The sequence below is a fragment of the Herpailurus yagouaroundi genome, unplaced genomic scaffold, assembly GCF_014898765.1.
Source record: "Herpailurus yagouaroundi ecotype Mexico unplaced genomic scaffold, PumYag 163, whole genome shotgun sequence".
NCBI classification, from domain to species: Eukaryota; Metazoa; Chordata; class Mammalia; order Carnivora; family Felidae; genus Herpailurus; species Herpailurus yagouaroundi.
This window is the reverse complement of record NW_024412404.1, coordinates 7,650,448-7,676,780: the sequence shown is the minus strand read 5'-3', so window position 1 is coordinate 7,676,780 and position 26,333 is coordinate 7,650,448. Positions and strand designations below refer to the sequence as shown.

Genomic DNA, 26,333 nt, shown 5'->3' with positions numbered 1-26,333 from the left:
CATGTTAAACAGATATTCTAAATTAGATGGATTGGGTAACACCCCACAAGGTAGGAAAAATGCACAGATCTCAATTAGTTACAGAAACTGTATATTCCAAATAAAAAGAGAGGAACAGGAATCAAAATAAAATAAATATCTACTAAAGTGTTTTGCATAAGAAGAGGAAAAATTAGATTTTCTTACCACCGAGTGCTGTGTCTGAAGCCTAATCCTCCTTCACTGTAGTTTTGCCAAAGTGAAGATATCCATAGTATCTGATGGGTACTCCCACCTAAATATAACTGAACACAGTTAATATGAAATTTTAGAGTTAAGTATAATGAAAGCCAATGCTAATTCAAGACAAGATGACATTTAAAAAACAAGGTAAAGAATTACAGCCAAATCATACCCAATGCGTTTAACTATGAGCAAACAATTGACAAATGTAATTTATATTGATATTTTGACAAAATATTGTTGGTGGCTAGACTCATTGGAATTATTTCTCTGCTGATGTTATGAGAGTCAAAAATGTATTCTAATAAAAGTATACTAAAAAGAAACTTCTGAAGCATTCACCATAACATTCTAACATGTTGCTTAAGAATATAATTTCTATACAAATCAAAACCACACTCAGATATCACCTCACACCAGTGAGAGGGGCCAAAATGAACAAATCAAGAGACTACAGATGCTGGCGAGGATGTGGAGAAACGGGAACCCTCTTGCACTGTTGGTGGGAATGCAACTGGTGCAGCCACTCTGGAAAACTTGTGGAGTTTCCTCAAGAAATTAAAAATAGACCTACCCTATGACCCAGCAGCAGCACTGCTAGGAATTTACCCAAGGGATACAGGAGTACTGATGCATAGGGGCAATTGTACCCCAATGTTCATAGCAGCACTCTCAACAATAGCCCAATGACGGAAAGAGCCTGAATGTCCATCAACTGAAGAATGGATAAAGAAATTGTGGTTTATATACACAATGGAGTACTACGTGGCAATGAGAAAGAATGAAATATGGCCCTTTGTAGCAACATGGATGGAACTGGAGAGTGTGATGCTAAGTGAAATAAGCCATACAGAGAAAGACAGATACCATATGTTTTCACTCTTATGTGGATCCTGAGAAACTTAACAGAAACCCATGGGGGAGGATAGGAAAAAAAAAAAGAAGTTAGAGTGGGAGAGAGCCAAAGCATAAGAGACTCTTAAAAACTGAGAACAAACTGAGGGTTGATGGGGGGTGGGAGGGAGGGGAGGGTAGGTGATGGGCATTGAAAAGGGCATCTTTTGGGATGAGCACTGGGTGTTGTATGGAAACCAATTTGACAAGAAATTTCATATATTAAAAAAATTAAAAAAATAAAGTAAAAAAATAAAAATAAATAAAGTTTAAAAAAATTAAAAAAATTGACATACAAAAAAGAATATAATTTCTAGATGCATTTGTGATAATATTTGTATTTTGATGCTATTATCTACCTGAAATTCATTTTGAGCAGAGATGTTGATACTAGATTTGTTTTCCAGATTAATGAACTTTATAAAAATAAATGCATAACAGTTTCTCAGGAATTTAATAGGGATAGATACTCAAGTATATTATGTTTGCATCTTTTTTTATTGAAGTATAGTTGACACACCAGGTTACATTAATTTCAGATGTACAACATAGTGATTTGACAACACTATACGTTACACTGTGCTCACTACAAGTGTAGCTACCATCTGTCGCCATACCATGCTATTATAATACCATTCACTATATATTATACTTGTAACTCTGTTTCCCTTCTATTTCATAACTGGAAGCTGGTATCTCCCACTCCCCTTCACCCCTTTTGTTCATCCCTCGACCCCCGTTCCGCTGGCAATTATCAGCTTGTTCTCTATATTTATGGTACTGCTTTTGCTTTTTTTTGTTTGATTGTTGGCTGTTCTTTTTAGATTTCACACATAAGTGAAATCATATGATATTTGTCTTTCTTTGTCTGACTTATTCCACTTAGCATACTACCCTTTAGGTCTATCCGTGTTGTTGCAAATGGCAAGATCTCATTCTTTTCTATGGCTGAGTAATAGAAACCTCAGTTTGCTAAAAAGCAGTGGTGATAGGCATAGCAAAGAAGAAAAATGTTCAACGTGTGCTGAGATTCAAGGGGTAGAATCATCCCAACCAAATCAGTGACTGACCAAATTTAACTGATGAGAGAGAGAGAGAAAGCACTCTTCATTGAGATGGTTAATAGAGGGGAAAAATAGTAGGCAAGATGGATATGAGATAGGTGAGGATTTTACATGTTGAGTATGAAATTATGAGACAATGAGATGGACTGGCCAAATCCAAATGTATCTTCTGAAGACAGGGCTGGATGATAAGGATGTAGTAACTTGTGATTTTGTGATAGTTGAAGCTGGAACAGCGTGTACTATTGTCCAAGAAGAAGGTGAGACTCAAAAGATGCCCAAGAAGAAAAGCTGAGAATGTCAATGAGGCAGCACTGAAAAAGTTTTAGAAGTCATGGTCACAAACAAGAAGAGACAGATGGGATTAGCGGGTTGAGGGAGGGTTTCTGTTTTGAGGGACATTATGTTGATAGATTAAAGGATAGAAAAATGAGACATTAAGAGTGCAGAAAAATATGGGATCACTGGTGATCTGTGACGCTAAGGAAGGTGAAATGAGACAGCCTCTGGGCTAGAGTAGAGGTGGAGAAATGAACCCCAAGGGAAGGCAAAGGTCCTAGGCTCAGAGCCCTTTGCTATCACTGACTGCTTGAAATTTCTGTTCTAGAACTTCCCAATGACACCTAATACTTTTTATTAACAAGCTTTGCCAGCCTAGCAGAATTTAAACTGCTGTCTGTAATTGCAAAAGTCATTTTAAATGTGTCTTAAATAAAGTTCATACTCGAGTATGGGCAAAAAATTGCTAAGCTTATGGCATAAAGATCTTTAAAAGTATTCACTTTGCTAATTCACTCTTAAACTCCAAACCAAAAGGTAATACATGTTTTTTTTTTTTTTTTTTTACTTTTGCTCTCATCGCTAAATGTTGTATTCTGTACTGGTACTAAGCATCTTGCCAGAAGAGTGAAGGCTGGTTTAACGTAAGAAAACCACCGAGGCTGACATGCCACCTGCTTGCGTGTAGTTAAGTGTCCCAGGGGTTAACAAACGAACAAACAGACAGACAAAACAAACAAAAAAACGTTTAAAAAAATCTATGCATTAAAATGCTCACCAGATGCCCTGGTCAACATATCCTGGCATAATAAACTAGGAAATAATAATGAATGCAAGTTATGATATGCTACCGCTTGATTTGCCTAAGAGTCCCTAGCGATGTTCTTTTAAGAATTATTTTTATGCAAATTTTATTTGAAAAAAAAAAAAAGGCAAGGTCATGAATGTCCTATAAATTTAGGACCCAAATTTTTCTATCACCCTCATGTAAAAAACTAAAAGGTAGGGAAAATATTAGTTGATTTGGTAAAGGAGATTTGGCCAAAAATAGAAATGCATTCTTAAAGTGGGAATGATTCATTTTCCTGATTCTGCTTCTAGGCAGCCAAAATCGACTCAGAAAGGCTTTCCAAATGTCAATAGGAAAGAAGGCTTTAATAAATTATACAACATTGAATTTACCAATTAGTATGTTTTTCTACTTCCCCCTGTAAGACTATGGTCTTTAGGTGTAACCAAAAACTCTCATCAATTCTGGAAATAAAAGGTGAATCTGGGTCAAACAACTTTTAACTTCAAAAGTTGAATTTCATATTTTGTACTCATTGACTTATTGCTTCCTTGACGGAATTACACAATTGTGGTATAGTCTTGAAAGAGTCTCTTGAGAGAAACTACATGTTTTGCTTAAACTTGGGTAATTGCAACATTGGTTATTGGCCAAGAATCTAATTATTAGTTTGCAAGTTCAATTTTATCATAAAAATGTAGAGGTGCTACTCTTTAAGGAACAAATCCACACTAATCCTAGTTACAATTTACAAAAAAAGAAAAAAAAGAAAGGAAGAAAGAAAGAAAGAGTGAATTTAAGAAACCAATTCACAAATCAGAGTGGCAGTTTATTGTTTATTACATAAAATGGCAGGAAGACTGCTATTGTTCCTAGACTGTGAAGGTAGGGAAGTGTAGCCAGATCATGTAAGTTCGAATATCAGCTCTACCATTTATTAATTGGACAAGTCAGTTAATTTCTCTGTATTTGAGTTTCCTCTTTTGTAAAATAATGTTAGGACCTACCTCCTGGAGTTGATGATTAGTAAAAGAGTTAATACATGTAAAGTACCTAGAATTGTATATGACAGATAAAATACACTAAGTACCAGGGATTATCGCTGATTCCATAAATAGGAACAAAGAATAGATAGGACCGTTACTCAGCGAAGGCAAAGAAAATGGCATTTTGAATAAATGTCATATAAAAGACATCATTGTACAGTGAATGAAATAAAGGTAAATTCAAATCTTTGGACAAATCATATATTCTATCAAAAAGTCAGTGTGAAAATGGGCAAAATAACAATATAGCCCCAAATAAAATGGTAAAGTGAAATACTAATGTAGAATTATTCACACAAAGGACATGGCACAGTGTCCCACACATAGAAAGTATGACCAACTTCCTGTCATGGTAAAACAAGATGCCTTGCCTTTCATCATTATAGGTAATTCTAAATAACTAATTTTGGTCTTTGAAAAAAATCAAAGTACTTGTTACTTCAGAACAGTGCTGGAGACATAGGTTTCACAGGAATTCTCTATTTCCTTGAAACTGGGATACTCACAGCATTCTGTGCTTTTAAAAAAATGTACATCAGGGGCACCTGGGTGGCTCAGGCAGTTAAGGATCAGACTCTTGATTTCTGCTTAGGTCATGATTGCAGTTTGTGGGATGGGGTCCTGTGTCAGGCTCTATGCTGACAGTTTGGAGCCTGCTTGGAATTCTCTCTCTTCCCCTTTCTCTGTGCCCCCCTCAAAGTAAATAAATAAATAAACAAACCAACATTAAAAAACGCACGTCAAATTCTCTTGTTAGTGATTTAAAATAAAATGGATTTGAAAGCATGTAGATATGGTTCAAATTCTGCTATTACATAAACTTTTCAATCCTGGGAAAATTATTATCCTTTCTAAACTTCTGATTTCTTATCTACAAATTGGGAGAAATCCCTTCCTTTTTTTTCCTCTTCCTCCTACTTCTTTTCTTCCCCTGTTTCTTTCTCTTTCTCTGTGTCCTTCTTTTCTTCCTTTCTCCTTCTTCTTTTTCTCCTTCTCCCTCTTTTTAATTAGTCACAGTTTTAATCCTTTTGAGATTTGGGGGATTACCCTTATTTTCTTGTTCAAAATTTGAGAAACACCTTGAATGTCAAGGTCTTACTATTGCCTATAATTATGGATATTATATATATACATATATATATGCCTATATATGTGTGTATATATATATATATATATATATATACACACACATATTTAAGAATTGTAAAATATGTGGGGGCACCTGGGTGGCTCAGTTGGTTGAGTGTCTGACTTCAGCTCAGGTCATGACCTCCCAGCTCGTGAGTTCGAGCCCCATGTCAGGCTCCGTACTGATAGCTTGGAGCCTGGAGCCTGCTTTGGATTCTGTGTCTCCCTCTCTCTCTGCCCCTAACCAACTTGCATTCTATCTTCATCTCTCTCAAAAATAAATAAACATTAAAAAATTAAAGAAAAATAAATGTAAAATATTATTATATCATATTATAAATAATGCTGCAATTAATATCTTTGCATATAAATTGTTGTCCACATTTCCACATCCCTTTTTTTTATTATTAATGTAATGTAGCACATTGATTGATTTGCAAATATTGAACCAGCCCTGCAGCCCAGGAATGAATCCCACTTGATCATGTTGAATAATACTTTTATATGCTGTTGAATTATATTTGATAGTATCTTGTTGAAAATTTGTGCATCCATATTCATCAGGGATATTGGCCTGTAGTTCTCTTTTTTTGCTGGGTCTGTTTCTGGTTTGGGAATCAAAGTAATGCTGGCTTCATAGAATGAGTCCAGAAGTTTTCCTTCCATTTCTGTTTTTTGGAACAGCTTGAGAAGGGTAGGTATTAAGTCTGCTTTAAATGTCTGGTAGAATTCCCCAGGGAAGCCATCTGGTCTAGGACTCTTATTTGTTGGGAGATTTTTGACGACTGAGTCTGTTCAAATTTCCTATTTCGTCATGTTTGAGTTTTGGAAGCATGTGGGTGTTTAGGAATTTGTCCATTTCTTCCAGGTTGTCCAGTTTGTTGGCATATAATTTTTCATAGTATTCCCTGATAATTGCTTGTATTTCTGAGGGATTGGTTGTAATAAATCCATTTTCATTTGTGATTTTATCTATTTGGGTCCTCTCTCTTTTCTTTTTGAGAAGCCTGGCTAGAGGTTTATCAATTTGGTTTATTTTTTTCAAAAAAACCCAACTCTTGGTTTCATTGATCTTTCCTACTGGGTTTTTGTTTTGTTTTGTTTTGTTTTGTTTTTGTATTCTATATTGTTAATTTCTGCTCTGATCTTTATTATTTCTCTTCTTCTGTTGGGTTTGGGGTGTCTTTGCTGTTCTGCTTCTAGTTCCTTTAGGTGTGCTGTTAGATTTTGTATTTGGGATTTTTCTTTTTTCTTGAGATAGGCCTGGATTGCAATGTACTTTCCTCTTAGGACTACCTTTGCTGCATCCCAAAGGGTTTGGATTGTTGTAGTTTCATTTTAATTTGTTTCCATACATCTTTTAATTTCTTCTCTAATTAACTGGTTGACCCATTTGTTCTTTAGTATGATGTTCCTTAACCTCCATGCTTTTGGAGGTTTTCCAGACTTTTTCCTGTGGTTGATTTCAAGTTTCATAGCATTGTGGTCTGAAAGTGGGCATGGTGTGATCTCAATTCTTTTATATTTATTGAGGGCTGTTTTGTGACCCAGTATGTGATCTTGGAGAATGTTCCATGTGCACTCAAGAAGCAAGTATATTCTGCTGTTTTGGGATGTAGAGTTCTAAATATATCTGTCAAGTCCATCTGGTCCAATGTATCATTCAGGGCCATTGTTTCTTTACTGATTCTGTGTCTAGATGATCTGTCCATTGTTGTAAGTGGAGTATTAAAGTCCCCTGCAATTACCACATTCTTATCAATAAGGTAGCTTATGGTTGTGATTGTTTTATATATTTGGGGGCTTCCATATTCAGCACATAGACATTTATACTTGTTAGCTCTTCCTGATGGCTAGACCCTGTAATTATTATATATGCCCTTCTCCATCTCTTGTTACAGCCTTTAGTTTAAAGTCCAGTTTGTCTGATATAAGTATGGCTACTCCAGCTTTCTTTTGACTTCCAGTAGCATGATAGTTCTCCATCCCCTCACCTTCAATCTGAAAGTGTCCTCAGGTCTGAAATGAGTCTCTTGTAGATAGCAAATAGATGGGTCTTGTTTTTTTTTTTTTTAATCCATTCTTATACCCTATGTCTTTTGATTGGAGCATTTAGTCCATTTACATTCAGTGTTATTATTGAAAGGTATGGGTTTAGAGTCATTGTGGTGTCTGTAGGTTTCATGCTTGTAGTGATGACTCTGGTATTTTGTGGTCCTTGCAACATTTTACTCACAGAGTCCCCCTTAGGATCTCTTATAGGGCTGGTTTAGTGGTGATGAATTCCTTCAGTTTCTGTTTGTTTGGGAAAACCTTTATCTCTACTTCTATTCTGAATGACAAGCTTGCTAGATAATGGATTCTTGGCTGCATATTTTTCCTATTCATCATATTGAAGATTTCCTGCCATTCCTTTCTGGCCTGCCAAGTTTCAGTAGATAGGTCTGCTACTACTCTTGTGCTTCCACCTTTGTATGTTAAAGACCATTTATCCCTAGCTGCTTTCAGAATTCTCTCTTTACCCTTGTATTTTGTCAGTTTCATTATGATAGGTCATGCAGAAGATCGATTCAAGTTACATCTGAAAGGAGTGCTCTGTGCCTCTTGGATTTCAATGTCTGTTTCCTTCCCCAGATTGGAGAAGTTCCCAGCTATGATTTGTTCAAGTACACCTTCAGCCCCCTTCTCTTTCTCTTCTTCTTCTGGGATTCCTATGATACGGATATTGTTCCCGTTTGATTGCATCCCTTAGTTCTCTAATTCTCCACTCTTGATCCTGGATTTTTTTATCTTTCTTTTTCTCAGCTTCCTCTTTTTCCATAATTTTATCTTCTAATTCACCTATTCTCCCCCCACCCGCCCCCCGGCCTCTTCAGTCATACTGTGGCCACCTCCATTTTATTTTGCACCTCATTTATAGCATTGTTTAATTCATCATGACTATTTTTTAGTTCCTTGTTTTCTGCATTAATAGCTTCTCTGCTGTCTTCTATGCCTTTTCAAGCCCAATGATAAATCTCATGACTATTATTCTAAATTCTTGCTCAGTTATATTGCTTATATCTGTTTTGATCAATTCTTTAGCTGTGACTTCTTCCTAGAATTTCTTTGGGGAGGAATTCTCCCATTTCATCATTTTTTTCTAGTTTTCTGTCCCTTATAAGTTTTGAAATCTTGTTATGTGCTCTGCACCTGTGAGCACTGCTATATTAAAGGTGGGGGGGATCATATACACTCCAGGGCCTGGCCCTTCAGGAGGTGTTTTTTGGAGAGCGTTACTTGCTCTCTGTTGTTGTGACTTTTGTTATTTTATTTCTCTACTCATAGTGATGTTTTGGACATTCCACCAGGTGTACTTTCATTTGTTCCTTGAAGTAGCCCTGGAAAGGAAAACAAACAGACAAACAAACAAGAAACAAAGACACGCAAACACACATACAAATAAAACAAACGAACAACACACACACACACACACACACACACAAACAGTACAAAAGCAAAGAAACAGAAACACCAGATTCAAGCAAAGAACAGGGTGGAGGCATTGCTGGGGGAAGAGCATATACAAAGAGAGAAATGACAGGGGCAGGGACAAAGAGAAAGTAAACATGGCCAGGGCAGAGAGACTAAATGGCTTAATCCAGAGAGAGAGAGAGAAAGGAAAATAAAGGAGGCAGGGGCAAAAATGAAGATAATGTTACCTAGACAGAGAAACTATTTGGCTTGATTATTCCAGAGAGAGAGAAAGGAAAGTACAGAAGGAGATGTAGAACCTGTATCAAGGGAATAGATTAAATATGTCTGCTTAAACAAACAAACAACCAGAGTAACCAGACTAGAGGAGGGAAGAGATAGGAAGGGAGAATATATCTAAATAACAAGAATTGTCCTGGAATTAATTCAGGCTACGCAGCATCACTGGTCTGGATGACACAGCTGTCTGGTTGCACAGCATCTATCGGGCTCCGGCAGAAACGCAGTTACCCTGCATGGAGGGGCGTGGTTTGGTGTAGGCTGGTCCCATCTCCACAATGGGCCCTGGGACTGATCCCTGAGGCCCCGCCTTGGTGTTGGTTGGGTGTGGGGGCGGGGGGTTGGCAATCCCCAAGTCTCTTTTCCACGACCTGCTGGACTCCTTTCCAGTCGTCCTCACTGTGCTGCGGGTGCAGACAGGGCAGTCCTTCTCGCTCCACCGACTTTCTTGGCCTGGCGCTTGGCCAGGATTCAAAGTCCCGCTCTGTGTGCTCTAGCACTGGGGAAGCACCTCTCTGTGGCTCGATTTGTGGTCCTTGCTGGCTTTCTCAGTGCTGCCGCATTTCAGGGAGGACCGCCTTTTCCTGATGCGGACTGCGCCACTGACCTCGCTGCTGAGCCCCGGGGGTGGCGGAGTGGTGGACTCAGGCAGGCTTTGTCTTTTTCCACAGCACTCCAGGGGTCAGGCCGCATTCTCCTGTGGACTGCGCCCCTGATCTGCCACTGAACCCAGGGCTGGCTCCTGTCCTCCCCAGGTGCATGAACAGGGAACCAGCCCCTCCATAGTTAGAGACGGGATCCTTCTCAGTCCCAGACTTAGGTTTTCCTCTTGTCCAGATACAGTCCTACACTTCCCCAGCCACTCTTTCTCTTCCCTTTGTCTCTCCGCAGAAGGGGATCCCTCCCCTCTATGTCTACGTGGCCACTTTTATCTCTCCCAGTTTGCTATCACCCACCTACCTATGACTTCTCAAGTTGTCTCGTTTCTTCCTGGTAGAGTCAGTCTCTTTTCCTCCCAGACTTTTGGGGTTCAAAGTCCTTTGGCTTCAGCACTTCTTTGTTTGAGAGACGCGGGGAGTACCCGTCTGCCATGTTGGCCCCTATCCACATTTCCACATACTAATGAAGATGTATTTAAAGTGCAAGTATAGTAAATTATCAGGGATTTAAAAAATTCTATTATAATTGCATGGAAGAAAGACCCCAAAGATTTAACCCTGACCATACTGTGTTATGTTGGAAGCGGTCTTCCAAGAAGTTCCTTATGGATGATATTATAGTACAGGAGGCTGCTTTTGGTAAAGAGGCTTAACGTATCTCTAAAACACGTATGCTGTTTATTTCTTGGCTCCAGGTAGATATGCTCCTTTTACCTATGGCGCAAATGATTTCTTTTGTCTGTGTAATGTGTAATGATGAAAGTAACAGAAGATAATGCATTGTTTGTTGCGCTTGTTTTCATGCCCATACAAATAAGAAAGGACACACAATGCAGAGCAACGGGTCCTGAGAAATATTCTAGTAATAGTGACTCTAAGTGAAAGAAATAATTGCATTTAAAATATTTCTTTAGATTTACCTAAAATGCAGTCTGAAGACTTCTAATCTTATCATAAACTGAAGGCATTTATTTTATGTACCTTTCCACATTTGAAAATTCCTTTACCAGTATTTCCATCATCTATGCTGAAGTAATTAAGGTTGAAACATGAATAAAAATCCTCTCATGGTGGAAGCATATCAGAACCTACATGGGCTGGGGCTGAGAAATGAGGTTCAATGACAATAATGTTGCTGCCTTATAAGGTACCTCCAATGTCAGTGTGTATTCACCTTGATCTACTTATTATTTATTTTGATATTTTCCTTTTTATCTTTTATGCATATTTAGTGTCCAGATCCATCATGCAAACAAGATTTGTTGGCCTACTTGGAACAGATTAAGTTTTACTCTCACCAACTGAAAATCTGCAGTCAAGTTAAAGCTGAGATCCAGAACTTAGGAGGAGAGCTCATCATGTCAGCTGTGAGTATTGCCTGGCATTTTTACCATCACATATAGAAGATGCTTGAAACAAAGCAGCTACACCCCTCCTCACTTCACCAAATCTTTTAGGTCCATGTAAATGAGAATAAACTCAGTTGGAGTGTATTAAATTGCATGAAATTAAATTAGCAAGGAATTGAACTACGGAAATGCTATGTCAGCACAACTTGTCTTTATTTACAGATTTTTAGAATGAATCAGGATTTGTAAGCCACTTGGAAAAGAAATAGATATTAATTTAGAGAGAGGTTTTCTGACTTCAGAAAGTGTACAGGTGAAACTCTGAATTGAATCTTATAATTTTTATAAGATAAATGCCTATGGATTTGCAAATCAATGAAAAAATGGCTTTATTACTATTAATTGGTATTCATTTCCCGATTAATAATTTCCATAGCATAGAAATTCAGGCCTTGAAAACTGTTATTTCTATATCTAATTGTAGGAGTGGGGCATGATAGAATATATATAGATTTGGAAAAACTTTCATAAATTCTTTGGTGACCCTGAGTTTCAAACCACTATAAAATGACCATGTTAGAAATAATGTCTAACTTTTCTACTCATCTTTTAATAACAGTAGATCATTTCTCTAGAGTGGGTATGGTAATAAAATAATATTTGATATCTATAATAGTTTCAGTTATCAGTGACTTTGAGAAGGACATGGACCAAGATTGTAAATTTAAGTTAAAGTGAAGCATCATGAATGTTCTAGGAACTTATATTCATGAGGACAAATGATAACAGCATACTTATAAATTTGTAATTTTAGGACTTCTAAGTCCTGACATTGGACTTTCCCTCAGTGAACCAACATGCTTTAAAAGAACATTACTGCAAAAACAAAAGCAAAAGGTTACCATCAAGAGTAGAAGGCAGGGAACTAATTTTTATTGACTATATAGCTCTTGCCTATATTTCATTCCATTTGACCCTCACGATTGCATGCCGGAGAGATTATTTATTTGCTTGTTTTATTCTCACTAACACTGGAAAAAAATGACATTCAGAAAAGTTGAAAACTTCCCCGAGGTCATACTGGTAAATGTCAGAACTGGAGTTTACCTTCAAAGGCTTGTGTCTTTTCTATTCAGGTGGACAGACTGGAATCTACGATGACACTGATTAAAAGCACTGATTAAAAGTGGATAATTTGGAAATTGTGTCTAGTAATTATTAGAGACAAAAAGTATTTCATTGCATTGCAATTTTGTAAAGACACAAACCATCACAACCTGTGTAACACTGGTGCCCTGACACTTTTCAACAAAATGTATTTTAAGTAGTCACAGTCTGTATACACAGAGACCTATGTGGGTGTATGAATACACACATGCATATAAATGCACATATACACGTATATTCATGCATATACATATATACAAATTTTAATATATTGTATCTTTACTTTGGAATATTAGACATTGTCTTCATTTTCTCATTTAACATTAAACTACTTTAATGTGTAAAAGATTATTTATTTGTAGACCTAAGTCTGTCTTCTATTTACTTTTGTCTATTTTACACAGCCACACATTCACCATCATTTGCAAATCCTGAATCCATATGAATGTTATTTTCCCATTATTTAGTACTTCTGCAGGCTGTTGAAACTAACCTTTCACCCCCAAAAATACTGTTAAAATATGTTACTCTTAATTGTTCTTTCAAAATATAATTTCCTCCATATGTACAAATGGGTTTGTATTTCCTGTTTGGTACTATGATTCAAATTCATGAATTTACCCGTATTTTCAGATAGATTAGGCACAAGTTTACAATTCATGATTTACAATTTAAAAGCTGAGTCATTACATAAAATAAGGAATAGCATTGCAAATCCAAAAGCATTTTGTCATCATTTTGCCTACAATTTCCATTTAGAAAAGATAAATCTGGATAAAAGAAACATTATGTGCCCCCTTTTATATACCTTACAGCCATCTGCTTGCAGGTAGATCCTGGAAAGCATTTTAAATACATTTCATTTACATGTTCCTGGGAACACTTGCTTTAATCTCTTAGTGACCCTGAGTTCTTGTCATCTTTCCTTTTTAAATTGAGAGGAGGCTCTAATCTATGTCATCCTTTTGGAAAGTAACAAGCATGATTGCAAAGCAGACAAACTCATTAAGCATTACAGGAATTTGTTATTCAAAACTAGATTATCCAAAGTTCACTAAATAAAGTTTGCATTTCAAAATCAGGTTCATGAAACATTAATGTAGAAAATATAATTGATTAAAAGCAAGTAGGTAGAGTGCTTTCTGGGTCTGGGGTGTTAGGGGTTAGGATAAAGAAGATGAATCCATAGCATAAAGGAATGTGAAGCTCATTCTCATAATAGACCATTTAGTTAAAATGATTTTCTGGCTAATCTTACATCTGTCTGCAAGCAGTTATTCTGAAGTTACATGTTTTATTTAGAAGGAAGCCAAAGTGTAGCTAGTCCAAAACCCCAACTATATTTGAGCATCTCTGTGTTCCGTGTTATAGAATATCTGGAGGAAAGATAGATGAATACAGGATGCCTCCTTTAAGATTAAATACATGCAAAATGAGAATACACAAATCATACCTATATATACAAAAATGACTCTAAAACAATATAATAACCTACATAATAGCAGTATGCACAAAAGCAGATAGTAAGAGGTGAGGGAATAATGAACTGCACTGAGGTGGCAGATGGGCAAGAGAAAGACTCATACCTGGCTTGACTCTAATTTAGGCCTCAACGAATAAGTAGAAAACAAATGTATACTCACGGGAGGGGGAGGAAGAGCATTCAAGGTAGATGACATAAATGAAATAAAAAGATACGAACTGGGAAAGAGAAGGAGTCTATGGAAATAGCCGACCGTCTGATTCGACTGGAAATATTTGTTTTTGGCACTGTTGGTGGGGAATAGAAGAGATGCTGCAAACAGAATAGGGACTATTTAAAAAGGGTCATTTATAACATTTTAATTTTACCCTGCAGGAAATTGAGAATAATTGAAAATTTTTAAGTTTGAGATGCGCATAAGCAGATCTATGTATTTGGAAATTAACTATTTTTGAAAAGGTGGTAATAGATGGAGAGACAAAGAGCTGGGAGAGAGAGGAGTAGTTAGGAATGATTTTTAATTTTTTTAATTTTTTAAGTTTATTTATCTTGAGAATAGAGAGAGCGAGTGAGCACATGCACATGCATGCTGGGGATGGGCCAAGAGACAGGGAGAGAGAGAGAATCCCAAGCAGGCTCTACACTGTCAGCACAAAAGCCCAAAGTGAGGCTTGAATTCACAAACCCTGAGATCAAGATCTGAACAGTAGTCAAGAGTCACACACTTAACTGACTGAGCCACCCAGGTGCCCCACAGAATGGTTTTTTAAAGTAGTCCAAGAATATAAAAGCGATGCAGCCTCAAAGAAGCAAAAGAAGAAAACCTGGATTGGGGCCTCTGTGGAGAACGGAGGTGGGAGGGCCTCAGGAAAGCCTGGGGCAGAGGAAACACCCCTAAGCACAGAGGCTCAGGTGGAAACCCCTTCCCCACCACCAACAACCCCCAATACCCCCCCTCCAGGAACTAGTGTGGTATGTGGAGCAGCTGGAGCTGGGCCTCAAGATGCAGAACCCCAGTCAAGAACAGACAGGAAGGGCAGGCTACTGAGGCAATGAGAAACCTACACAGTGAAAGAACCCCAGTGCCTGCTGATGTGTTCCTTGTCTATGGACAACAGGCTCAGATAGAAGCTCAGGTGCACAAAAACTGCAGGTTCTCAGGACTGCAGTCTATATAGTTCAGGTGCAGCCTATAGGTAAGGCCACCAGAAAGAATGCCCAAGGGTCTGCATGCCTACCCAAGGTCACCCTGGACACTTGATGAAGACTTTAGCTTCAATTTATTTTATTTTATTTATTTTATTATTTTTTTTTAATTTTACACACACACAGAGAAAGAGTGAGTAAGCTGAGGAGGGGCAGAGAGAGAAGGAGAAAGAGAATCTTAAGTAGGCTCTGCACTTAGCCAGACAGGGGGGGGACTGATCTCCTGACTCTGAGATCATTACCTGGGATGAAGTCAAGAGTCGGTCACTTAATCCACTGAGTCACCCAGGCGCCCCAGGTTCAATTTCTTTATCCTCTCCTCCAACCTGGAACAGTTACCCTCTATGGGGAGTGTGGGGGTTTGTTCTGAGTGTGGAACTTTTCCAGGAATGCTCTGACAGATGTGGGGTTAGTCTATGTATGGCTGCTCAGTAAATTTGGTGCCATGGCTGTTGGGTAGATGTGAGTCCAGGATTTTGGTTACTATCAGACAAGCACAGACCCATTTGTAGGTTCAGGTGAAATACCTTCTTGCCAGAAGGAGGTCCATTTAGAAAAGCTCTGCAATAAACTAAAGTGAGTGTTCAGTATCTTGTAGAAAGAATGTTTTATTCAATCTTTAGGATGAGATTAAGCAGCTGTTTGTAATAAGGATTATTGGGGAAGCTATATAACTGCATATGGGTGCTCCCCTATAAATGGATGTCCCATCAAATGGTATAGTGCTTTATGCCATGATGTCACATTGCAGTAATAAAAGTATTTTTTGACAAAAAAAAAAAAAAAAAAAGGTGAACTCCTGGATTAAGGCGATAGTGGATAAGAATGGAGAGGGGTGGATCCATGCAAGAAAACACTCTGAAATAGGGTTGATTAGAGTCCATCTATTGAGTGATAAAAGTGAAGAAGAAGGAAGAATTGAGACTTACATCCAACGTTCTGAGATTTGGTAGCTTACTTAGTTAAAACTGGAATCATGAACCAAAAGCTATATATAGAAGGAAGAGCTGATTAGGAAGGGTAACATAACTCACTTGGGTTTTACTTGTTGAATTTAAGTGACTAAGTGGCATTCAAGAAAAAGGTCTAGAAGTTGCTGAGTATATGATTCTGGAACTCAGAAGAGAAGTATGAAAGAGACATAGATGAAACCACTCCAGTGAAAGTATGTTAAATAAGAAAAAAATAGCTGAGACAGAGATCCAGATTGTTTTTTGCTGTTGTTGTGGCTGTTGTTGTTGTTTTTACATCCAGTGATTCTAATGTGCCTCTGTCAAATATGGAGACTTGGCTGTGGCAGTTTAATAAAACTGAGAGTTTACTATCTCCATAAAAACAGTCTGAGAATGGGCAATCCAAGACTGTTACAGAAGCTTTGCAAAATTTTCAAGGAATCAGACGCTTTAGTCTTCCTACTTTATTACTCTTGGCTTCTGGCTTTCATTTTTTATCAAGGTCAAAATATAGCTTCTCTGGCTCTAGCTATGGCTTTTATATTCTGGACAGGAAGAATGAAGAGGAACAGAGGCAAACATTCCTGACATTTTTTTAAGTTTATTTAGAGAGACAGAGGGAGAAAGACAGCATGAGCCGAGGAGGGGCAGAAAGTGAGAGAGAGAATCCCAAGCAGGTTCTGCATTGACAGTGAAGAGCTCAACATGGGGCTCAAACCCATGAGCCATGAGATCATGACTTGAGCAGAAACCAAGAGTCATACACTTAATCGACTGAGCCACGCAGGTGCCTCCATTCCTTACATTTTTTTAAATCCCCTTCAAAAGCTTTCACTTACTTATTATTGGCCAGTATTTACTCATTTGGCTATAATACAATTGCAAGAGATGCTGAAAATATAAAATGTGTCTATTTCTTTGTGTATGTTTTCATGTACTCACATGGATTCCCCCAGTTAAATCTGAGTTTTGTTTCTTTGTTAAGAAAGAATGGATATAGGGTGGCAACTATCAATTTCTTTGATATCCTTCTACAATGATAAAAATCATATCAGTACTCACATTTATTATAATTATCTACTTTTTAAATATATATTCTCCTCTAGACTATAAGATCCTTGAATATTGTTGAATGATTGAAGGGATAGTAACCAAAGATTATAAATAACACAGAAAATTCAGGTTGACTGAGTCTTAATATGCATATCAGGTTGTACACTGAAAAGGTATCTTTATATCTTTTCCAAAGCAGTAGGAAGGCAAAAATTAGGTCATAGTGGGCCAAATACTGAGTATGCGGTGACAGAAAAAAAAGTGATAGCGAAACCTAAATTTTCCAGCAGTTTGTAGTTGAAAGGAAGGAGAGAGAGAGAGAGAGAGAGAGAGAGACAGACAGACAGACAGACTTAGGGAGAGGAAGGGAGGGAGGGAGAGAGGGAGAGACTTAAGGGGCAGATATAATTGCTAAAACTCCTGTCTCTCCTTCCCCACCCTTCCTCCTCCTCCCCACCCTCCATCCTCCTCCCCCACCTCATCCTCCTCCACCTCCTCCTCCTTTCGGTTTACATTTTTACTTATGTACTTTTTAAAATGGAAGTAATTGAGTAAATGTTTAGGTAAAGAGTAAGAAGAAGCTGTAAAGAACAGATCTATGAAAAATTAAGACCACAAAGGATAGAATAAAATTTTAAGTAAGGGAGAGGGAATGGAATTAGGAAAACAAGTAGATGTATTAGGTTTGGAGAGAAAGAACTCTTCTCCTGAGGGATAAAGATTAATGCAGATATAAACATAAACACATTCAGATTCAGATGAATGGATCTTCTTGCTGATGGATCCCTATTTTGATAAAATGGGAGGCGTAGCTTACTGTTAAGATTGATTTGAATGTTCTATCCCCAGTTTTACTTTAGCAAAAGAAGTAAGTAAATATGTCCATGTCTTTAGACACTTTTCAATATTTCTTGGACAAGAAAATAATTGAAGTTAACAGCAGCGATTTGAGGTAGGAATCAGAGATATTGTATGCTAGACATCATTCTGGGTGGATTATGGAACCTGACTCAGCTTCAGTTTATCCTTCAATCACATGAAAATGAAACCAACATGGCCTTCAGTGGCTATCCTCTCTCAATGAAAGCAGGAGTATATACAAATTTAATTTAAAAAATGATAGCAGAACATGACAAAACTATATAATCAAATATTCTATTGCAGGTTAGTTTCCATAGCCACCCTGACTTATTAACGTACCAATTTAGTAATACAGTAAAAATAGAATTCTAAGAAGATTAAAATGTACCTGGGTTACCTAAGGGCATTCCCATAAATTTTTCATCAATTGTTCTTCTAGTGTCCTTATGCATGGTGCCGAGTGGGGAAAACAATTGTGCTTTATGAAAGGAGTCTCATAATAAAGAAATAAATATTTTTATAATCTAGATTGTATGTACAGAAAACAAAATTCAGGAGAAAAAACTTAAAATGGTTTTAAACCGTTAAAACTACCCTTTCCCCAAATGTTATGCTTTAGGCCAACAATTCTTTTATACTGCTTAAAACTGATTAATTATGTAATTGCCACATTTTGTTGTATTTCCTTTAATGTGTTTAATTGCACTCCCTTACCCTGAGGCAGGAGTGCCAAAGCCACAATTTTAAAAATTGGATAAATAAATAAAACTAATCAGTCAGGGGGGAAAGATCAGCAAGATTGAAAATTTGCCAAGCAACTGCAATTCAGCTGTAGCAGAAATCAAGGGGCAGTGTGCATTCAATTAGGAACGATAGAGAAAGGCAACAATACAGCTATTGACCAAAAGAGCCACTAGGGCCTACAGAACTCAGGCAATCGAGTACAGAATGACTTAGTAGGTTAATGTGCTTGCCACGTTAAGACATTAAGGGAATTAGTTAATGAGCTTTCTCAACCTCCTGCAATCATTGGTAGTCGTCAGGAAAATTGGGAAAAGTAAAAGATTTGGAAAATTAACTGAAGTATTCAGACATTTTAAAAACAGCTGGGAGGTATATGAAATGGAATGAGGAAGATATAGGAAATGAAGAAGTGGGGGAGGAATGGGGTGAAGGGCAAGGAGCAAAAGTAAAAAGAGGAAAGAAGACACTTTGCCAATAAATTTAACTCTCTACAGTGTTTTTTGTCTGTTTGTTTTTAATGCTAGGTAGGAGGCAAATGGAATAATAGATCTTAGTAGTTCAAAGAATATATTTAAAAACAAGCAAAAGTATGGGAGTGTTATGTTCTCTTATATTACATTGTAGTGAAGTAGACCCGGAAATTCTCTTGGTTTCTAGGTAATCTAATGTCACAATGGATAAGATTTTCCTGAGGCCTCTGATTGTGCTATGCATCCAGGTGTAATAGCACTTGAAGGAACATTGGAAATAATGTATTCACGTTATATCTAACTCAGAGTAACTCTGTAAACAAATAGGTCAAGGATTTTCAAAGACTTGCCCTGATCGTGAAGATACCTAATGGTAGAGCCAGGACCAGAATCTAGATCTTGTGTTCTTCACTTTATTGCTACTGAAAGTAAGCCCAATGGCCTTCTAGTAGGTTTAGTGCCAAAGGGCAGGAGGTGGTATTGGTACACTCAGCTGGGGTGGTGCTACAGGTCACAAGAGATAGGGAAGGGTTTTAATTGAGAGATATGGGAAAACACTGACTGGAAGCACTCTTCAGCTTCAACACGAGAAGCCAATGTGTGGTAATAGGGAAACTGGTGGACGCCAAATTAGAAGACCCACGTTGTGATCTAGACATCAATCTCTTTGAGTCTGTACCTTCATCTATCAATAAAACTAAAGTTTAGGATTAATTGAGCTCTATGGTCTCTTTTAACTAAGAATTTATGATTGTCTTCTTCTTTATAGTGGATGTGTACATTTCTTTCTCATTTCCTCTCATGTATATTCTTTAGTTGTTTTGTTTGTGATTGCCATGAGGAGTATATTTAATATCCTAAAGTTACAACATTCTAACTTAAATTTATGCTAGCCAAACTTCAACAACACACACAAATTCTATTCCTCTAACAACTCTATCCTCCACGCCTGTCAGTTGTCAGTGTCACAAAATTACATCTTCATATATTGTGCGTCCAAAAAACATAAACCAATAAAATTTTTAATGTATTAGCATCTAAAATTATGTAGAATACAAAATGTGTAGTTACAAAAACAAATTGTATTAATATTAATTTTTAGATTAATAATTTTTTTAAAAAATGTATTAGCTTCTTAAATCATGTAGAAACAAAATGTGGAGTTACACAGCAATGTTATGATTATACTAGCTTTTATAATGACCCATGTATTCACCTTTACTGAGATCTTTATTTCTTTATACAACTTTGAGTTACTATCTAATGTCTTTTCATTTCAACCTACAGGACTCCCTTTAACGTTTCTTTTAGGGCAGGTCGAGGGACAATGGACTCTCTTAGCTTTGGTTTATCTGGAAATCTTAATTTCTCCTTCACTTTGAAGGACAGTTTTGCTGGGTATAGTGTTCTTGATGGATAGTTTTCCTTCTACCACCTTGAATATATTATCTCACTACCCTCTGGCCTTCAAAATTTCTTATGAGAAAGCTGCTGATTACTTATTGAGGTTTGCCTGTAAGTGACAAGTTTCTTCCCTTTGGTTGACTTCAAAATTCTTTTGTCTTTGGCTTTCCACAGTTTGATTTAATGTGTCTTGGTTGGCTTGAGTCTTTTTGAGTTCATCCTACTTGAGAGTTCATTAAGTTTTTTGGATGTTTATATACATGGCTTTCATCAAATTTAGGAAGTTTTCATCTATTATTTAATCAAATATTCTTTCTACCCATTTCTCTCTTTCTTTGGGACTCTCACAACAAATGTGTTGGTTGGCTCAATGGTATCCCACAAGTCCCTCAGGCTCTGGTCATTTTTCTTCATCCATTTTTCTGCTTGTTCCTCGGACTTGTTCCTTTTTTTGTCTTATCTTCAAGTTCACAGATTCTTTCTTTTGCCTGCTCAAACTGGCCTTTAAACTCTCTAGTGAATTATTCATTTTAGTTATTTCAATTCCAGGATTTCTTTTTGGTTTCTTTTTAGGTCTCTTCTCTTTTTATTGATATTTCCAATTTGTTCATACCTCATTTACTTGACTTTCTTCACATCTTCCTTTAGTTCTTTTAGCAAGTTTAAGACTTGTTGTTTTAAAATCTTTGTCTAGTGATCTGCCATTATGCCTTTGCCAGGGATAATTTCTATTGGTATATACATATTTTTTCCTTTGATGGAACATACATATTAGCTTCTTTGTATGGTATATACTTTTTTGTTGAAAACTGGTCATTTGAATCTAATAATCTGGTAACTCTGGAAATCAGATTTTCATCCTTCTCCAAAGTTTGTTGGTTTATTTATTTGCTTGCTTTTTGTTTTGATTTGTGTGTGTGTGTGTGTGTGTGTGTGTGTGTGTATGCATGTGTGTGTGTGAAGGGGGTAGTTTTGCTTTTTAATTACTCTGTGCCAAGGATCAGCCTAAAGAGAAAACTGGAAGTCTACTCAAGTCTTTTTTTGAGCCTGTGTCTTCCACTGGGCATATGCAGTGACTTTCTAGTTTTTTCTGTAGATGTGGTTGCTTTCAAATGTCCTAATTGTTCATGTATGTCTTCTAAAAGGGAAAAGAAAGAGAGAAAAATGAAGGGGGTAAATAAATGTGCCAGACTTTTAAATCCCTGGAAGTCACTTCAGCCAGAATAGGAAGTGCTTGCAACAATGAGGGGAGGTGCAATAACAGTGGCCACTATTTGTCAGCACTTCAGTGATAAGAAGCAGCAATCATTGGGGTGCCTGGGTGGCTCAATCAGTTGAGTGGTCAACTTCGGCTCAGGTCATGATCTCACAGCTCGAAGGCTCCTGAGTTAGAGCCCCGCGTCAGGCTCTGTGCTGACAGCTCAGGGCCTGGAGCCTGCTTTGGATTCTGTGTCTCAGAATCCAGCCTGCTCACGCTCTGTCTCTCCGTCTCAAAAATAAATAAAAATTATTTTTTTTAAATAAAAAGAAGCAGCAGCCATCAGTGATCAGAGCAGTGATGTTTAGAGGACAGGGTTCTTTTCCCCATCCTGACTTTTACAACTTGAATGCAAGCGCTCCAGGAACACATGAACAATGCCTGCCAAGTGGCTAAGGGGTGGGTGATAGTTGTTATTGTGCTAAGAGCTGAAATTGACAGATATTAATCATAATATCTTATAATGCCTTTTTCTGGAAGTTTCAAGCCTTCAGCTGACTCCAGAGTTTCTAAATGATGTATCATAATATCAGATGTCAGTTTCCTATTCCGCCATTTTTTTCTGGAATCTTTGATCTTATTCATATCCCTTACTGTCCCTTTTCCTTCCCAGTTTTTATCCAAAATTTTTAAGCACCAATTGGCAAATTATAACATGACATACCAAGTTGTGTTTTGATTTGTTTTAAAAGAATGCTTCTAGAATTTTGCTTAAACAATATGCATTAGTGAGAATGAGATCAAATGCTTTAGGAGTTTCCTATTAATTTTAGGTCCAGAGGAAAGTGAGATGTGTATCAAAATGGTGTAACATTTTCCACATAATTATAGGATTAATTCGATACGGTTTTATTAAGACTACCATGATATCTGTTAAAGAACAGCAGTGGTCTGTTTTGTGAAATTAGATCATCTGTGCAATTAAGAGATGGAGAGGACAAAATGTCTGGCTGAGGCACCTGTGTGCATGCGCACACTCGCACGCGCGCACACACACACACACACACGCACACACACACACAGGGTTGAGAAGGAGAGGTAAAGTAAAAGGAGAGGGGGGGTAAGGAAAAAATGTGTGATGTGAGAGTCTCTACCATTAAATTTCCTCCTTATGACAATTGCTGTATTTTTATTTGTATGTCAAATAGCTCCACATTATTAAAAAGGGAAAATATCCAAAGAATTTAAAACTTAGTGAGATTTTTTTTTGTTTTAGAAGAAAGAATTGGCTTAATTGTCTTTAATCCTTAGAAAAGAAAAAAGGGGGTTAATTAATTCTACTGTGTGCTAAACAACCCAAACCACAGAACTTCATAGAAGTGGGAGACAGGCCATGAAAGCAAGCAAGATGTATTTGGCAGCTATAGGATACTGTGAAATTCCCCAACAGGGAAAGTGCAGCTGAAGTAAAAGAGCAGAACTGGATACACACATTCTGATGTTCATGAGTTCAGTTGGAAGACAGGGAGAAAAATCACAAAAGAAAAAGGTTGGGGGGGGGGGGAGAAAAAAAATCAAGGAGCTAAGGATTCTAGGACAGCAAAGTGTTGGTGTTAAACTACCTTTACCCAAAGGTGTTGATAAAGGCAGAACTGAAAGCAGACACGAAAAGAAGGTGAAGGCAATGGCAGTATGAATGTCATTTGCAAAAGTAATCGTTTCAGTCCATGGGTCATGCTGAATTTTGTTGTATATTATGAAGTAATACTAGTTATATTCACAAGATAAATGTTCCTCTGTGTGTGTGTGTGTGTGTGTGTGTGTGTGTGTGTGTGTTGTCTAGAAAAATTAATGCAATCCACATTTTCCCCTTTTGATTAGTAAAGTCTGAATGATATTATAGCAAATCAATAACTGTTAATAATAAATGCTATGTATTGACTTCTATGTTTTTGTTTACTCCAGAGCTCCACATCTTTGACACCTTTGGTATATGGGATTGGGGCAAGATAATTATTTGTTGTAGGAGGCTATATTGTGCACTGTAAGTATTTAGCATGGACTCTACCCCCTGGATGCCAGTGCCCCTCCCCAACTCAGTTGTGATAACCAAAAATGTCTCCAGACAGTGCCAAGTGTAGAATCATCCCTGGTTGAGAACTATTGGATTAAGGGAAGGTAAGAATTAAGGGAATACTAATAATGCTGTTACAGATATTGTTACTCCTTCCTGCCAGATCTCTTTACCTAGTAATTCACCCAGCTCCCAGCTCCTGCAAGTGTTGGTGCTGTCATCCTCTCTCTGGTTCCTGTCTCTGGATAATTGTCTTCACTCTGTTTGGGTGGTTATACACCACGCCACCTGCATGCCTTAGAAGCCTATAGCCAGTGATGGAAGGAGAGGAGCATACAAAAGTCTAGACTCCTTGCCTCAAGATGGAATGAACTCTGCTGTGTGGTTTCACAGTCCCCTAGGAGATAGGCTGTCACTGGTCTTTGGCTCAGACTAATAATGTTGTTTAGCCACACCTTCTCCCATCCTATGTTTCTTGCTTTCCTACCCTTCTCCTGGGAATAGCAAAAACTCCTCTCAGGCTCTCTGTAGATACCTCCTCAAGAGACAAATGATAGCATCATTGAGTCCTTTCATGTCATTTCTTTGTTGATGGAAAAAAAGTGATAGGACAATTTGCTTACTTTGGTGAATGCACCACTCTTATTGACACATTCATGTATATTATTTTATCCTTTCTACAAGTAAACTTGTAGCATTTTGTTGACAAGAAAACTAAGGCTAATAAAAGAACATAACTTGCCAAATGTCATGTGGTTATTAAGTGATGGAGTGAAAATGTGAATGTAGTTTCTAGTTTCCGGGTTCTTTGTTATTCCACACTAACATATGCTTATTTTCATTTTGCTACTCCAGAACAATAATATAGAATTTAGTAAATAGGTCCTTATTCTCAAGGAATTTAGCTGGAAAGAAAAGACAGCACAAAAAATTAATTATAGGAACTGTTAATTTGCAAGTAGAATTTGTATTGCTCATGCACTTGAAAAGTTGTAGCAGCTTCACAAATCAAGACAAATATAAGACTCAGAAACTAAAAATAAATACAGGCACTAAAGAATTTTTAAAAATTGAAAAAAAACAGGCATTGCCAAGTCTTTGGTTAAGTGGCTACTCCAATTAAGTATATTTACTGGAAATTAAGAAGTAAGTATATTATAGAGTTTTCATTGTTTGGTGATAGGATAGATATTTGTCAATAACAATTGGTAACACAATAATGTCCTAACCTAGGCATCTGTAAAAGACAGACTTTACTTACATTGACTCTCAGTAACAACTAAACTTACAACATTAAATCTTAATTTAGAGAAAGCTGTTCAGTAGGAACTTGTGATAATATGATCTGGAAATGCTGTTTTTCTATTGTAACTGATCACAAAAAAAAAATAACACTCTGACAACTCTAAGGGAACAAGAGAAGTAAGTCATTGCAATATTAGATGTCTTAGGAAGGTTTTTATTCAAGCTCGGGATCACATGCAATTCATGGTTGAATTGTACAATCAAGTTTTGTGTTTTTTCCAAAGGGATACATACCCCTTAGATAGCACTCATACACTGAAACCATTGAGCAACTACTGTGTGTATGTGTGTGCGCACACACACACGTACACAGTACTATTTCTTATTGCTAATGACAGAATTTACATTCTTTTCCTGAAAGTTTTAGGAACTTCACTTATGCATTCAACCAGATGTGGAATACAAATCCACTCCTCTTCTGCACAAAGACAAATCAGTTTTAGTCTAGGCTCAACTTAACATAGCATGTATCACAAAGCATGAAAGAGAATGTAATGAAAAATACATTTAAAGAAAATTTTTCTGGTCAACGACACTGAATTACCCAACTTAGGTTAGGTTCTACTGTCATAACAAACAGCTTTCTATTCTCAATGACTTAAGACAACCAAGTTCTTATTTTCTGCTCATATTTAAGTTTAATACAAGTTGGTAGAGGGCTTTTCTCTACATGATCAGAGCCAGGGTTTATGTATTTCCTAGAATCTCACTGTGAGGCCTCCATCATCCCCGTACTAGGAAAGGGAAGGCTAGGAAGGTTGCTCACTGGCTAATAATTACCTTACAGAAGGGAATAAACTATTGCATGTAAGGTGCTTAGCATAGTGTCTAGCATTTAGCAGGTGCTCATTAGCCAGTGGTGGTGGTGGTGGTAGTTTTTTTTCAAATTAAGTTGAAAGGAAGAAGCTAGGAAAATGTTCTCCGTTTAGTGGGTATTTTTTGCATATCATAAAACAACTTATTGCCGTTTACTGATTTATTTTTAAATTCTTTTTAATGTTTATTTTTGAGAGACAGAGAGACAGAGTGTGAGCAGGGGAGGGGCAGAGAGAGAGGGAGACACAGAATCCGATGCAGGCTCCAGGCTCCGAGCTGTCAGCACAGAGCTCACCTTGGGACTCAAACCCACAAACTGCGAGATCATGACCCGAGCCGAAGTCAGATACTCAACTGACTGAGCCACCCAGGTGTCCCTGTCCATTACTGATTTAGCAGGGGCGCTTTAAATGGG

The 26,333-nt window shown here is 37.4% G+C and overlaps 1 protein-coding gene across 2 annotated transcripts in view; it reads left to right on the top strand.

Moving 5' to 3' along the window:
* CTNNA3 (catenin alpha 3) overlaps positions 1–26,333 on the top strand; it is a 1,766,595-nt gene that overhangs the window by 1,674,291 nt on the left and 65,971 nt on the right. For both annotated transcript variants that reach the window (XM_040485152.1, XM_040485151.1), the window contains exon 17: positions 11,068–11,202. In XM_040485152.1, coding sequence (XP_040341086.1) covers positions 11,068–11,202 — 135 coding nt within the window. The remainder of the gene's footprint in view (positions 1–11,067; positions 11,203–26,333) is intronic.